The sequence below is a fragment of the Antedon mediterranea genome, chromosome 7 (assembly GCF_964355755.1).
Source record: "Antedon mediterranea chromosome 7, ecAntMedi1.1, whole genome shotgun sequence".
Lineage (NCBI taxonomy): Eukaryota > Metazoa > Echinodermata > Crinoidea > Comatulida > Antedonidae > Antedon > Antedon mediterranea.
Genome location: NC_092676.1, coordinates 15647808 through 15665519, shown reverse-complemented (window position 1 = coordinate 15665519; position 17712 = coordinate 15647808). Strand labels below are relative to the sequence as shown.

At 35.2% G+C, this 17712-nt stretch overlaps 2 protein-coding genes across 3 annotated transcripts in view; one reads left to right on the top strand and one right to left on the bottom strand.

Moving 5' to 3' along the window:
- LOC140055259 (large ribosomal subunit protein uL15-like) overlaps nt 1–17712 on the top strand; it is a 165228-nt gene that overhangs the window by 84190 nt on the left and 63326 nt on the right. The window contains exon 1 of one of the 2 annotated variants that reach the window (XM_072100547.1): nt 17370–17374. The exons of the other annotated variant lie outside the window; for it this stretch is intronic. Within the exon in view, the coding sequence (XP_071956648.1) occupies nt 17372–17374 (3 nt within the window). The 5' untranslated portion in view covers nt 17370–17371. Of the gene's footprint in view, nt 1–17369; nt 17375–17712 lie in introns of those variants that run through there. 2 annotated transcript variants of the gene reach the window in all.
- Nucleotides 1–17712, bottom strand: part of LOC140055252 (DNA helicase MCM9-like) — a 63553-nt gene that overhangs the window by 6892 nt on the left and 38949 nt on the right. The gene's annotated exons all lie outside the window — the stretch shown is intronic.

Sequence of the window (17712 nt, the reverse complement as noted above, 5' to 3'; positions counted from 1 at the left end):
ACTCAGTGGACGAAGACTTTATATACAGTATAGTGAATTAAACAAACTTAATGCGACAAAAAGCACGGGTGTCGATAAGATACCTCCCCGCTTCATAAAAGATGGGGCTGAAATTCTAAAAGTTCCCATTACCTACATAATTAATTTATCAATTAGTACCAGTACAGTCCCAGAAGACATGAAAAAGGCCAAGGTCATACCTCTTTATAAAAAAGGTAGTAGAACCGATATTGGAAACTATCGCCCTATAAGTATACTCAGTACAATGTCTAAAATTTTAGAGAAGGCTGTTTTTATTCAAATCGAAAAATACCTTACTGAAAACAACGTATTGTATAAATATCAATCTGGATTTCGAGCTGCCTTCTCTACTGACACATGTTTGATAGACTTAGTTGATTCCCTTAAAACCCAAACTTCTAAGGGAAATTTCTCGGGTATGGTGTTGGTCGATTTAAAGAAGGCATTTGACACTGTAGATCATGACATTTTATGTAATAAGCTTAAATTAATGGGTATTGGATCTATTGAATGGTTCAAATCTTAATTATCAATAAGAAAGCAAATAGTAACTGTTGATGATCATTGCTCTCAATCTTGTACTGTTACATGCGGGGTTCCTCAAGGAAGTATCCTTGGACCCCTTTTGTTCTTATGTTTTGTTAATGACATGGTAACTTGTATTGATCCTGATTGTAAACTCCTTCTATACGCTGATGACAGTGCAATTGTTTATTCACACAGAAATCCAGATATTATTTCTAAGAAGCTAGGGTCAACACTAGACTCCTTGTGTGATTGGCTTGTAGACAATAAGTTAACAATTAACCTGGATAAAACTGAGTGTATACTATTTGGTTCTAAGAGAAAAACTAAAAATGTTAACAATTTTAATGTCTCAACAAATGGTAACAATATCAACACTAGTAATTGTGTCAAGTATCTGGGTATTGAAATAGATCAAAATTTAACGTGTTCTGAATATGCATGTAAAACCATTAAGAAAATTAATAATAGGCTTAAGTTTATGTACCGCCAACGTAAGATACTAAGTTGTAAGAATCGTAAACTATTATGCTCTGCTCTCATCCAATGTGTTTTTGATTATGCTGCATCTTCTTGGTTCTGTGGAACCAGTAAAGCTATCCAAAGAAAACTACAAATTGCTCAAAACAAAATGGTTAGACTCATAAAAGGAGTTGAACCCAGAAGACATATAGGTGCTGATCAATTAGACGATTATGGATTGTTAAATGTAAAATATCGAGTAAAGTTCTTGCAAATTAGCCAAGTTCATAAAATATTTATGGGCAGAAGTGCTTCATACCTAAACGAAAACTTTCGTAGAGTTAATAACTTACATGGTCACTTCACTCGTGGTAGTAAACTCAATTTTGTTGTACCTAAAGTCCAAGGCATAGAATGTAATACGTTCTATTTTAATGCAATCAGAGAATGGAATAACCTTCCTGACTATATTAAACAAATTTCCAACACATCTAAATTTAAAACTGAATTGAAACAATATTACAAAATTAAACATAGATAAATTATTATTGTGCCATTATATCAGATGTTTTGCTTATATGCTTATATATTTATGAACCCCGTCTTATAATGTTTGTTTTGTTAAAATTATAATTACTATCTTTTTAGGGACCACATTGGAATTAAGTTGTTTTACTTTAAACGACTTTATGTGTTTTCCCGTGCATCGTCAGACTTCATTAATCCCGCCATTTTTATTTGCTTTTTTGATGTACATGTATATTAATATTTAAGGTGATTTTATATATTATTGATGTATTTTTAATGTTATTTATTGAGATGCCAAATAAATGAAAGAAAAGAAAGAAAGAGGACACCATTTTACCAAATGTTAAGTATACATTTCTCTAGCTGAGTACATCAATAAAATAAGTCCACCTGATGTTTGCTGTTATGTCCTGGAAGAGAGCACATGACTACACTGCCGTATTGCAATCAGTTTGCGGAATGTTGCGGAAATGGAATGTTGTGTAGGTAGTGTCAGACTACGAGGCTGGAATATGGCAGCGTGTCCAAGTTATGTTTCCTGACGTTAATATGACCTTTTAAATTTTTTAATTGCTTTGCTAAAACCTTTTAACCTTTTTACTAAGCAATATTCAAGAGTTTGGACTCCAGTGTGCATACGTGGGAGATGCAGCCATAAGGACATTGCAGTGCAAAATAATGGCGTAGCCGGTGGTGTTCGTTGAGCACATTCAGTATTTAGATGTTTATGATGTGTTTTATATTGACTTTGTATAACGATATAATTATTGTCTGGTTCTTAAGATAATAATGTGGTTTTAGTGCGGTTTGTTGATGATTGTTTTGGTAACAAATAAGATGATCAGTTACTAGGCCTATCTTTTTATGCATTTGTGAATCAAACTATCGCTAATAGTAATAATAGTATTTAGATGACAAGACGAATGAGTTTTTTTATATTATTGTACTAGAAATTATTGGATGTGTTTATTTATCAGGTGTATGGTTAATGAGACCTGGCTTTGATGAACGACTATCCTAGTGTATTCTGCTATTGTATACCAGAGAGCATTGCAGGTACATTAATGTTTTAACACTAGTATAGTATCCAACCCAAAACAAACCCCCAACTTTGACCCTGTACCACCTTCGGATAGACAGAACTGACCGCTGGACGATTTCTCGGAATACTGAACTGAAACAATGTGAACTGAATCGACGTGGACCGTTTGCAGTGAAGAGGAGTCAACGCCAGTGCTGGAAGTCAAGACCAAAGTTTTTTTAATCATATACTTATATATTTATCATATATTTTTATTTGTTTTGTTAATATATAAGTTGTCGTATAACATTATTTTACCCGCATAAACATACAGTATGAAACTTGAAGCGTTACAAAAAGAAATTGAAGCTCTCAGGAGTGCTCTTGCAACGGAACAAGAGAAGTCTAAAACAGCTCAGCTGGATCCTAATGAGGCCAAAGACAAGGTGAAGCGGAAAGAGGCAGAGGCAGAGGCAGGTAAAGCCAAAGCGGTATATGTTTCATCTGGTAGAAAGTTGGAACTGTTCCAAGGAAGGCCCAAGAAAGCAATCGAGCCGAACGTAGAGGACTGGGTGGCCGATGTACGTGCCCAACTTGAGATGAGATGTTTGTCACCAGGAGCAGCAGTTGCGTTTATCAAAGAGAACTTAGCTGGTTATGCCAGAAAAGAGATCAACGGACGGGGTAAAGAAGTGGAAAAAAAACCCAATCAAATTCTAGAAATTCTTCTTAAGGTATTCGGAGATGGAAATAATCTACCGCATCTATAGCAGAAATTCACCTGGAACTTGCCTTTTTTTACAAAAATTATTTTTAAAAAAAACAAAACTCTACTTTCAGTTCTGCAATGGCAAAGACAAGATCCACTAAGAAGGCAAAAACCTGATAAGAAGAGGCCAAGAAAACTGGGGCAACGGAACTGGCAGAACTTACGGCGATTGTTAAAAACCTTTTCGCCGAGGTTCAACAATTGAACGGTAACCCATTGTCGACAGTTGATATTACTAACATCATCGAACGAAATATTTCCGAACTAACTGATATCATATCATGGTTAAAGAGATGTACTAACTGGGCATTCCCCAGGAAATTGATACAATTAGCGATAGTACCCCGCCATTATGTAAAAATATCCCTATCCTTCTGGCCGAAGGAAATCTTATTTTCAATCCTTTCCACTATTCCGGTGGGGTCAAGGCTGGAGCTCTTGTTTCCGAAACCATAAAGAATAAAATTCAGACCCATAGGTTTGCCGAAATGTGTGATCTTCGCCTCCGTGACCAACCAATGATGTTCAATATACAATACAATGGGGGTCTTAAACTTAAATTGAAAAGACAGGGTTAGATGAACAGGAGTGGTTCACAGCTTTCCTTAACTTTGCAGCCATATACCTGTCCGCCCACCCTCAAGATCTGCAAGAATTATTTACCTATCTGAAATTCATCCAAAGCCTCAAAAACAATATCTGACTTCATGGCAATTGTACGACCGTCACTTCCGCATTGCTAGAGAACACACAAAGTGATACACTGATAGACCGACACATAACGCATGATAACCGAGCTTTACACTTTCACTCAGATGCATGTCTGAAATCTTTTGGTGCTACATTTAGGGCCTCATGGATACAAGGGCATTACCCCCGAAGAGTGAGAAAACTATGATATCATGGTAAAAGAGATGTACCCAATTTATATCCTTAAAAGTAAGACTTGTAAAAACTTTGGGAAGTCAAATTCAGGATACCTCAACACGCTGAAACCGCCACTGAAAAACATAATAATGTTTGCACAGCCGGAGCCACTGACGAAGATAATGGTAGAAGTTAAAAAGGCATACAGTATTCTAAGTTGATCAAAATGGGTGAGGAGGATTCCAAATCCTTCATAACTGGAGTTGAAAAGATAACCAACTTCACTACAAAGAGCTAAGGAAACACCCAGTAATGCCCTTCTAATAGCCATGGTGTTGAAGGGATTGTATACGCTCCATTAAAAATATTTGTTAATACACAAGAAACACCCCCTGAAAATTTAAATTTAAAGTAAAAAATAGCCAACCGAAAACTATTTGTTTGACAAACGTTTACCGGTTAAATATAACTCTTGACATTATTTCATGTAGTAGATTTATTTTCAGATATCAAAAAGTGAAAACTTAAGACTTGCCTTATTAAACATTTATCTTGCATTTTATTTATCATTGTTATTAATTTCCATTAATCATTTGCTAATTTACATTTTAAAGACTTTTAAGAAGTGGTCACCTCAACAACAAATAGTGTTCACAACCAATAGTGAAACACAACCTACATGGAGGAGATTTAATGACATCACAACTGCAGTGCTGGCTTCAGGGAACAATTATGCAAAAATTGCTCTATTTGCAAAGTTTTTGAAACTGAAAATTGTAAATACCACACCTATTACAGAATTCAGAGACGTTATCTTGTTCCAGCCATCACTGAATTATTGGATAACAATCAGAAAAAAGTCACATAAAGGAAAAGATGTTGTTGTACTTGGTAAGTTTTGTTGAAAAGTTATTTCTATTTAATTTTTGGCAGTGCACTTTTGAAATAATATAATTTGTTTTGTTTATGCCAAGTAGAAAGCTTAATGAATACTAATACATCTTTTACAGTAGATGGTAAGATGGACAGCTCTGGTCATTAAACCCAATCCTGTACATACACAATAATAGATAATTCTGACATAAGCATTTTGTCAATTTTGACATTAGACTATAAACGTGCGACCGAGGGAAAAGCACCATTATGGAAAAATAGGTTAATGTTAATGAATGTGTGTTTTTTGCATTAATTTACGCTATCTTGTTCCAGCTGTAAACAAATTGTGGGATGACACAGAAGGATATTCTAAAAAGTCATGAAGGAAAGGAGGTTTTGCTTGGTAGGTTTTGTAATATACACTAAATTCCAATATATGGAGGGTTAAATGGTATAATTTGTAAAATCTAATAAATTTACTAACAGTTTATATTTAGGAGATGGCATTCTGCACAATTCTTTACCTACACCATGATGAATAATGCAGACAAAAGCATTCTGTCAATTATAACCCTGGACAAGCGTGAAACCGGTGGTAAGAGCAGTGCAGCAATGGAAAAAGTCGGTTTTCAAGACCAAAATTTCTTGAGGATTGAATACGTTACAGATGCACATATATGCAAATTGGTGCAATAATGAGTATGCATCGTCTCTCCCCTCGCATGTTTAGCTGTTGTACTGTTTTTATTTTATCGCTTTCTGCCGTTTTATTAATACCGGGAGCCAATATACCAAGTTATAATAAGAGCGCCTGAGCATGGTTTGGACCGTAGCCGCCACCAGTGCTTTAATAAGCATTTGGGGGAACGCCAAGGTTCAAGAAGGTCTCGACAGTACAAAGAGAAACAATGCTGTGTACGGGCAAATCAAGGCCCAGTTGACAGGATGGGGTTTGTGTATGATGTACCACAAAAGAAGAATAAATGCAAACATCTCAAAAGGCTGTATACCGAGGCAAAAGACAAGCAAGGGAAATCAGGACATGGTACAACAGAATGGCCATATTTTGAAGTAATATACGCCATGTTCGGCGATCGACCAGCTACCAAGCCGGTACATATTGCCCAATCGGAGATTATTATACGATAGGAAAATAATTTTTAGAAATATAATGTTCTCAAACAAGGTGTTATCACTTCTGGACAATCATGGTTCCCATATTAGCATTGAGGTACTAAACTATGCAAAATTAAATGGGATAGTAATGCTTTCATTCCCACCACATTGCTCACACAAGCTACAGCCACTCAACAGGTCTGTGTATGGCCCATTCAAAAGAGATTCCAGCTCTGGTTGGGAAGGCACTTCCTAGAGCTATGACACCTAGCAACATCCAGTTGTCAACAACATTTATTGTGTAATACAAAAATCTATTACTATTTTGACCAGGGAGGTATAAGAATAAGAGGAGAGAGCTCGAAAGCATCCGTTGATTTTAAATGTTTATTTTCTTATGTTCAACTTCATACTTTGAATTTTTACAAATGCTACAGTAAGTTTGGTTTATTTTAGGCCTCTCATATTATTAATTATTTTATCACTGTAAACAACACTTAACTGTTACATGGAGGTTTCTTAAAAAATTTATATTCATTATAACTCTCAAAACATAAATCATGATTGTTCTAAGATGAAAATGTTAATAAAATACTAAAAATAAGACTAAGGTATAAACATAATTAGGAAATATAAATAAATAATAAAAATAGTACCACTGTAAATAAATTACAAACCATGATTAACGTTCATAATAATAATACAGTACTGTATTAACAAGAACATAATAAGATATTAATAATGTTGATAATAATAATAATAAATATACTTATATAGGCCTATACTCCATCAAAAGTTAAGTGTTGTACTTTTTCACTATTGTATAATTCATTTCCTTTTCATGGGCTTTCCTTCTTCTCATAGTCTGGTTTTTTATTTTTCTGATTTTAATTGTTTTATTAAAAGATATTCAGTCAAAAATGAATTTTAATGAAGGAAAATTTTGAAAATGATTGTATATTGTTTGATTGTATATTACAGGTAAGAAAATGTATTTTTATATATGACTTTTTGCCTTTGTTGTCGTCCAACGCTGCCTTGAGATTTTGCAATTATTTATTTCTATGTTTAATTTTTTTTTTTAAATAAATAAAAAAATTATTTATAAAAGTGAACATTATGCAATTTATCATTTCATAATGTAATAAGTGTTAACTTGTCATTAATTAAAAAGATTTAATTAATATAATTATTAAATACGTATTTATTTAGAATTTGCTATAGAAATGGTGTTCATGAAAATAAAACTTAATTAATCTAATAATAATAATTATTAATAATAATTTAAAAGTTTAATCTCTTTAAATGAATGTTAAAAGAATAAATACATTAACATGATAACAAATATACAGATTTTATCAGACATTTTAACATAGTTTATTTATACTAATTAAAGTATACTCATTAGCATTTACTATGTAGATAATGTCTCATTGGCTGAAAGACATATAATTTCAAAATGTATACAGTGTTACTGTACATTGTTTTTACTTTAAAGGGATTTGGCTGTTAACCAAATAAGTACATTTCCAGCAAATGTATTTGATAGTTTGACAGCACTAATACACCTGTAAGTATTTTGATCATATCAATTTCTTTGTTTATTATTTTTTTTTTTAATATGATAATAAAATAATTTATAACAATGAATATTATGCATATTATTATTTTAACATTCATTTAAAAAGATTTAACTATTAAATACATTAAGAAATTGTGCTCATGAGAATTTTTGCCTAATTAATGAAAGCTCAACAGCATTTACTATGTAGATAATGTCCCTGAAAGACTATTAAAAAAAATCAAAATGTATATGAAAAATAAATGTTTACGATTATTAGCTTATATGCATTGTCATTATTATTTGTTATACAAATTGTGTTTAATAACACATTCTAATTATTTTAACATAGTTTATTGTTGCTTAATTAAAGTATACTCAATAGTATTTACTATGTAGATAATGTGATCAGTATTACAATATAAAAATGTATTATTGATAATGGGTATAATTATATTAAATACATTAGATAATTAGATGATCATGAGAATAACACTTTCTTATCTATAAATTTACGTAAGGACAAAATTCTAGAATTTTTACTCGATGGTATATAAAGTTGGTTCGTACTTTCGGTACTGATTTTAACCACCTGATGTAACCCTGTTTACTAATTAAATTGAGTTAGATAATTAGTTATTGACAATTAAAACGAATTTGGGTTCAACGATTTGCCCCAAATAGGGATCTTTTCTGATCGTGGCATACACTGTCTAATGGATGTCCATCTTAAGAAATACCCGCATACGATAAGGAAGTAATTCTTAGGGTGCTAATTTTAGTCGAGTACCTCAACACGCTGAAACCGCCACTGAAAAACAGGATAACGTTTGCACAGCCGAAGCAAGCCACTGACGAAGATAATGGTAGAAATGAAAAGGCATACAGTATTCTGAGCTAGATTGATTGAAATATATATTTATACTGGGTAACCTCTTCAGTCAAAGACTGGTCTCCCAGAGGGCTGTGGCTGTGATTAACAATGCAACAGACGACGGTAGGAAAGCTTTATCTATTTTGAGAACTGAATTTGTTTGCTAGCAAGTCAAAAGTAGTGCAACTCTTCACTAAAAAGAGCTAAGGAAACACCCTGTGATGCCCTTCTAATAGCCATGGTGTTAAAGGGATAGCCTGCGACATAATGCTCCATTCAAAATATTTGTTAAACACGACGAGACTTGCCTTATTAAACATTTATCTTGCATTTTACTTATCATTGTTATTAAATACATTTCATCATTTGCTAATTTACATTTTAAAGATTTTTAAGAAGTGGTCACCTCAACAACAATTAGTGTTCGCAACCAATAGTAAAAAACAACCTACATGGAGGAGATTTAATGACATCAACTGCAGTGCTGGCTTCAGGGAACAATTATGTAAAAATTGCTCTGTTTGCAAAGTTTTTGAAACTGAAAATTGTAAATACCACACATACAGTATTACAGAATTCAGAGACGTTATCTTATTCCGGCCATAACTGAATTATTGGAAAACAATCAGAAAGATGTCTTAAAGTCACATGAAGGAAAAGATGTTGTTGTGCTTGGTAATTAAGTTTTGTTGTAAAGTTATTTTCATTTGCAACCAATAGCCATTAAACCCAATTCTGCACATACTCAATAATGGATAATTCTGACATAAGCATTTTGTCAATTTTGACGATAGACAAACGAGCGACAGAGGGAAAAGCACCATTATGGAGAAAATAGGATTTCAGAAAAGTTTGAGGGACCAGACTACCCCGAGCCCATCCCTAAATTTGAATATACACATGGGTATTTCAAGGCGTTGAAACGTCAACAAGCAAATTTACCGTATAGAAACATCCATATTCGCAAACAAACTGCTAGGACGTGGATTGTTGGTCACTCTTGGGTACGAGTGCGCAGATTGCTCTATTCCGTATTTGGAGCCTGTAAAAGACCTTGCGGCATATGGGTTGCATGACAAAATAATAACGGAATAACGAGGCACGCCCTATAGAAGACCCACCACAAAGGGGAGCTGATTTTCCACCAAATGCCCCACGGCCAATTAACCCTAATATTCCGATGGTAATGTGGTTAAACTGTTAGATAACCCTGACGGTAATGTGTTCAAACCACTAGACAACCCTGATTAGTTGTTTGTTGTGTCAGGCCCACCAGGAAAATTTATCAAAACTTTGCAATTGATCTCATCCGATTCAACTTTATCTGAATTACAAGACGAAATACGAGAAATAATATGCCTTTAACTGAGAAGTCGTTTTCTTGATCAGACAGAAGTTTAGTGTAAGCATGAAAGATTATCTACACTAAAACCAGCACTGAAAGTTTTCTTGGGAGTCATCAACCGCTGCAAAAAATTTGAAATTATCAGAAGTACTGTATGAGGATATTATTTCTAAAAACTTTAAATGCAATACTGATCGTTCATAAAGTTAATTAGTTCTTTACTAATTATGTCTTATTGCCACAGAAGTTTCAAATGACGGTATGTTAGGAATTTGTTTCTACGGTACAAATGCTGGAACCGGAAAGTCAACATTATCACGCATAATACCTACCGGTACGTACAAATGCGAATGGCGTAGGCCGATTCTCGATGTCACGAGATGGATGGAACATCACTTACGAGACTAATCGGGTTTTGTAATGACCAGATTAGCACTCCGAAAAACCCAACAATGAAACAATTAGGCCAAAAGTTGAAAGGGATGTGACAAGAGGGAATGATATTTTTAAACTGATGTCAAATGTACTTAAAGATATCAGAGACGATACTGTAGTTCATCAGGAAATGTACACGATCAACACAGAGGATAGGCCTGTTCACCACTGTTCGTGCCCTCAAAGATAGTTTGTACACAATGTTGAAATCGATCAACGAAGATGAATTGTTTGTAGCTGTAGCCAAGTTACTGGACATCAAGTGCTAACAAATTTAACACCACAGATGAAATTATGCCATCCATAGCCATCATCAATGATAGATTTGCAATAGTCTTAGAGGCAAACAACGTAGATGTGCAGACTGCAAAGTTTAAATTAATCCATAACCACGATCTGATATTTTAAAAATCTACCAATCCATCAAATGTTTGGCCACAGCTCTGCGCACTGAAACCACACTTGGGATTGGGAATATTCTGAAAATTGCGGAGCTATGCATTTCTCTACCCATAGGCAATACAGTAACAGAGCGCAACTTTTCATACTTGTGCCGCATATTCTCCAGGACCGACAATCCCTCTCAAATGCCACATTAAACGATATCCTTAAGTTGCGCGCTGACGGAAATTTTGAAGAAAACCGCTACAAGCGAGCTATTGATCTGTTCCTAATACACACAAAGATGGCGTAGCTTGAAAAAGAAAAGTTGACGGTTATCGGCAACAATGGAAAAAGTTTTCAATCATCTACAGAGTCTTCTGATGATGAATCCAGAGAAGCTTCTGATTCATCTAGTTCACCATCATCATACGATTCTGACTCAAACTTCTAATTAGTAAAGAACAATCAAGGGTGGACGACGATCATTTGTTTAACATATTAAATGACTAATCAAATTTAATTATAATTTAAAGTCAGTCGGCATTTGGTTTTTAATTATAAGCTTTCTCTATCTATAAGTTAAATTTTAAATCAAGTAGTTGAATTTTTCCAATACATATAAATAATTTATAGCACAACACCGTATTTAATATATTGATTGATCTTTGCAATGTAAACGTCACAATAATAATTAAGACCATCCCATGTGTACATTTGTTGGGGATCTGCCGAGAGAACGTGATTGAGCGTAAATTTGTTTATTATTTTAAAAAAAATGCAAAAAAGTACTTGGGGTTATCCGCATGAACTTTAATACATCATTAATTAAATCACGCTTATATTTATCACTTGTGCAACCAAAATTGGAGTATGGCTGCGCAGCATGGTTTCCAAGTACAAACAAGGAAAGATACCGCTCCAAAGATCATGCAGCCAAATTATGCAAAAATGACTATTCCTGAGAATCAAGTGTCACATCAATAATGCTACATGACTTGAATGGCAAAGTATTGAGACAAGACGTACTATCACACGGTTAATATAGTTTTTTCCCATGGACAGTGAAACATTGGAATGAATTACCACACAACATATTAATATTGGACTTCTGTTAAAATTTCTCAATTTAAAAATGGATTCAAAAACACTTAATGTCAATGAACAATGAAATCATCACAGCCCACAATCAACCCAGTCATATCAACAACTAAATTCGGGTCAAACTCTAGTGTGATGCAGTTTTCCTGCTTTATTGGAGTATAATAATCCAGATCTAGAGAAGTTTCGGCCCACAAAGTGGGATGTTTCGGCCTAAAAGTGGGCCGAATCGTCCCACCAAAAGTGGGCCGAATTGTCCCGCGCCTAATCGTTCCAGGCTGAATCGTCCCGGGCCAAATCGTCCTGGGCCGAACCGTCCCGGGCCGAATCGTCCCGTGCCGAATCGAATATTTAGATGACCCGCTAATAATAAATAAAATACCTTTCCCAACAAATGTGTTTACTTTACCATTATTGCAGGGTAAGAAACAATAACTCGTAGATCGAAGTAAACTGGTGATTCGATTCCACTCTTTAAGGTAAACTTGCCAAATTTAAGAGCGTTAATCTCAAAGAGATCAACAATTAGTTTCCGTGTATTTGTTGCACACTCCATTTTTCGCTAATTCAATCTACACCGTCCAATTCCACACGCGTGTCTTTCCTTCAAACAACAAATGCCGTAATATCGAAAACTATGAAACGCCACTACTGCCTTCTTCCCCAGCTGCAAACCCTGAACGACATCGTCGTCATTCAAGTACTCAGCCCGGGATGCATTATTTTTTTTCCTATCCAATTAAGCCAGAAATCATGAATAATTCATTAGAATAATTATGACATAATATTATTTTGAATTTTGAATTTAATATGGAACATTATAGAGGGCGTTATATAAGCATGCAGAGCAGAGCCATATATATAAAGAGTTATGACTTTGAATGGATTAGAAGCCATGTTTGTGTCCTATGTAGAGTATGGAGTCGAGTCCTTTGCTTTTAAAATGAATAAGGCTTTAAATATCGAATTTAATATCAAACAATCAATCTGTATAAAGGTTTTTGTTAGAATAATAACAAAGTTATAAAGTTACTGCGAACATGATTTTAAACAACAAAAATAGATTTAATCCATTCAATTTCCGACTCTTTCCAATAAATGGCTCTGTGCGCTCCATGCACGCTTAGTTTGTACAGCGATTCTTTATAGTAATGCATTGTTTTTACATTATGTTGTTTAAAATCATGTTCGCAGTAACTTTATAGTTTCGTTATTATCTTTAAACAAATTGATTGTTTTGATCTTAAATTCGATATTTAAAGCCTTGTGAAAGTTATACATTTTTTAAGCAAATTACTCGACTCCATACTCTACATAGGCATAGTTGGACACAAACATGGCCGGCGTGCACCCTACGTGACTTTCTAAAATCTGTGAACGTAATGCCGTAACTCTTTATATATATGGCTCTGATGCAGAGAGATTAAATAATTTTGTGTAAACAGGGTTTGCCAACCAAAATGTTTGTCTAGTGGTAAAGGCTTTACCTATTACACTGGAGCCCTCGGTTCGAGGTCTATAATAGTTGAGAGAGATTATTTAGAGGGTTGGGTTCAGTATATTTAGGAAGTAGATCAGCTATCTTGCAATTCTTTATAATAGAAAATAATTAAGGTAATGAATTATTCATGATTTCTGTTTGGATAGGAAAAAAAATAATGCGCCCGGGACTGCTACGGGTCAAGCTGAGAAACAAAGTGATATGGTCTTGAACCATGACAAACTCAAGCCTTGTTCCTGTCAGAAACCCTGGGCGGGATCATTTATTTATGATTCAGTGCGATTATTGCGATGTTTTGTATCACGGCTCCTGCGTGAATATTTCACCGCTGATTGCCCTGAACTTCGTCCAGTACAAATACGCAAAATGTAGGGACTGAGCAGTTCCATCACACATGACAGTCTGGCATCATTGGTTTCAATGCTCCTTTCTTTCCTTCTCTACCTTTAAGCATTCATAACTCTTTTGAAAAAACACCTGTTTCTCTCTCTGATTTTATTTCTTTTTATCCTTCTTTTAGCCTACTGTATATTTATACATATATATATATTTATTTTTTATATCTTTGTTCATTTTGTGTTTTTATAGTTTATTTTGTATTTACTGTTTGTACTGTTTGTATTGTTTGAGGGTCCCTCATGATCAGCTGATGCTGGATGGATCACCTCATAAAAATATTGTTGAAATAAAATAAAAATAAAATTGCCTAATTGTTTTTATTGCTTTTTTTTTTCCGTAGGTTGATTTTGGCGCCACCGATATACGGTTGTGACAACGAAAGGTGGATGGAGAATGGCGGCCCTTGTCCAGCGGGAACCAAGAGGGTGCACGGTGGTTACTCCTTGAGACCCTGTGCACCACAACACCGACCCTCGCAGCAGCTACGGAAGCCGCTGCCAAGATCCAGAGCTGTCCCAGCGACCAAGAAAGAATAAGCGCATTTCTCGGATGTGGCAGGGAATTCATACATACCATCAGGAGGCACGTGTGGGCCAACACACTTCACCCTGTTTCAAGTACCCGTCGACCGAACGGACAACAAGGACCAAACTGAGCACAATCCAGAAATGGGCCAATGAGATTCTGGGCCGGCCGACACCACCCTGAACGACCTGGTATCTTGCCTAAACAAGGAGAAGGCCATTGGACTTCAGGAAGGGAGACTGGTCACAGAGACTGAGGCCGAGAATACAACCGCCCAGCCTGCCGCTACCATACACGGACCGGCCACCCGACCTTCGTCAACCATCTCATTCCAAGAAGAGACCAGAGCCTTTGACTCTCATTTTCATCTCGATTGGCTGCGCTCCCACCTGAAGTTATCCAAACATGCAACACTCAGGGACTTGCTACACATGAAGCCAGCCGGTCAGAGGATTAAAGAGGTAGAGTTGAGCGGGGGTGTTGCCATTTTCTGCGATCCTCCCTCTTATCCATTGGTAGGGGAGCTACATTGCCTCCGGCAAGACGGATTCGAGGTGGGGATTGGGGTGTACCCCAAGAAGGATGTGAAGCCTGGCCAGCTCTTCCACCTGAAGACCTTGGTGCGTTCTGGTCAGTGATTACACATTAAACAGCAGGGTGCCATCAATTACTCTCCTAACATAAACAGCAGGGTGTCATCAATTACAGATTAGCTTAGGAATGTGTAAATAAAAGTCAGTGATGCATGCATTCCACATTCACTAACTATTGAATATGGACATTTTTCCTGACATTAAAAATTAAATATCTTTACTTTTACTTGTCTGTTTTTCTTGATTCGAACTTTAAAATAGTTGTACTGTATTTGTATTTACTAATACATAGCCAACTAGTAAATCAGCGGTAAAAATAATTTAATTTCTCTTGTAAGCCAGAGCTACTTTTCATTGGGAGGATCATAAATCATTTTCACCAAGGTCATTTCTTATCTTATGTAAACAGTGAAAAGGGTGAAAGCAAACCCGAGTTTCAGGCCTAAACTCGGGTTTGGTTTAGATGAGATGTTTTCGTCATGATATCTGATCTTTTTGCGCAGCTTCTCAGTATGTGACACAGTTTCAGCAATTTCTGGATTTAGCTATGCAGCACTGATGTGACAGGGAGTGCAATGGATGTTTTTTTGGACATAAGAGACAAAAAAGAGGATATTATCAAAGTTGGGTGCGAGATATATACTTTACTGATATTCAAAATCACAGTCAAGATTTGGGATAAATGCGATTTGCATTATTTAGCAATGGTTACGAAACAGTTCCCATTGTTTCTAACCCTTCCATAAGTGGTTATCTATATATAAATTTACGTAAGGGCAAAATTCGGTAAATCTCGGTTTATTTCTAGAATTTCTACTCGATGGTATATAAAGTTGGTTCTTACTTTCGGTACTGATTTTAACCATCTGATGTAACCCTGTTTACTAATTAAATTGAGTTAGGTAATTAGTTATTGACGATTAAAACGAATTTAGGTTCAACAATTTGCCCCAAATAGGGGTGTTTTCCGATCGTGGTATACACTGTCTAATGGATGTCCATCTTGAAAAATACCCGCCACAAAAATACGAGGAGGCTTCGCATTTTCCTATCTCCTCCTACGATAATTGTTTTTAATAGCTGAAAACTGGTTGAACAGCTAGAGTACAGCATCATAATGTTGAAGACAGGCCGATTTTCTTAAAAAAATACTATTTTGATAGATTTAATATACGATTATACAAATGTATTGATTTGCGATGAATGGAACATTCCAATCTCTGTTTCACAAGTGTCTATTCCCTCAGGCGTCGTAAAGGCAAGTACAGCACTGTATACTCGAAATTCGATCCATTTTTGTTTTCAATCTGTGCTGCAGAGGTTGGATATAATTTTTTTTTAAACGGATAATGAGCTAGCGTTTTCACTCGCCGTATATTATGTACAAATCTTTATTATTGCAGTTAAACCACCCACATCATCACCTTTCCCTCACTGGCATGAGTAGCGTTGTAAAACCAGTAAAGAATAGGCCTACGGTACATCACATGCCCTAAACGCAGAACAACTTTGGTGGGTAGGGTAGGAACCAACTTAAGTATGAATTGGCTCTAAGAAACAATTGAAAACCATTAGGCCTACTAATTAAGTTGAGTTAGATAATTTAATATTTATTGACGATTAAATCGAATTTATGATTTTCCCCGAATAGAGGTGGTTTTCACAAATTGTTTTACATTATATTATAAACATATACACGTCGTAGTGATGTATCGTTACATGTGCTGTACTATTTCAATCGACTAGGACGGTGATAGTTTCAACAAAGTATTACATCGCAATGTTTTACTGTGTTTAGTGGTATATTATTTGTAAAACATGAAAGCAATTAATATTTCGTTACTAAATGGATAAAGAATATATTTTAACATTGTTCCTCTTTGCACCCATCCTCTTCCCCATCCCTCAACCCTAATGTTACATACAAAACACAAATTAAGTTTGTTTAAATTTGACTTAAACAATTGGTCTTATTTTATAATATAATAGGGTGCTAATTTTAGTTGAGTACATAAATCACAGTGTCTATTTATTCGTTCCTGTAAACGACATGTATTATTGTCCTGCGGTACGTACATTTGAAATCGCCAGTTTTTTAACGCTGAAATTATTATGTATTCGAGAACCATCTGTGGGCACGACCTAGATGGTACGCGAGCGAAGCGAGCGTACCATCTAGTATTAATAATTAAACCACAAACCACTCGCTCAAAATGCTTAAATGTTTTGATAAACAATCATCAATTTTTTAATCAATTGTTATTGTCTTTTTATTGCCATTTTGTTACTTATTTTATATATTTGAATTACTTTTTTTTTAAATGTAAAATAACGAATGCAAACAACGATAGACATGCTTTTTATGTTGGAAGAGGGGGAGTTGGCAGAAACAAGCTACAATAGCCTCGAAATGTAACATTTTTTTCAATAGCGAGTATTGATGTCTTTTTCAGGTCTATCAATGTTGCAAAATGGACCACTGCCTTGTTTCCTGGCCGAAACTGAAATTGAAGCAATGATGATAATACCATGTGAAGTGAAGGCTGAAGACACAGATGTCCTAGTCATGCTAATACATCATACTGCAAAAAATTTAAAGAAATATATTACAACATTGGAAAGATCTGTGATGCACTACCAGATAGATACAGGAAATATAATATCTGATCTTTTTGCACAGCTTCTCAGTATGTGACACAGTTTCAGCAATTTCTGGGTATAGCTATGCAGCACTGATGTGACAGAGAGTCTAGAAAATCTAGATTTCATGTGTCCGTATCATTCAGCAAACACCAATAGACTGCTTTTTATG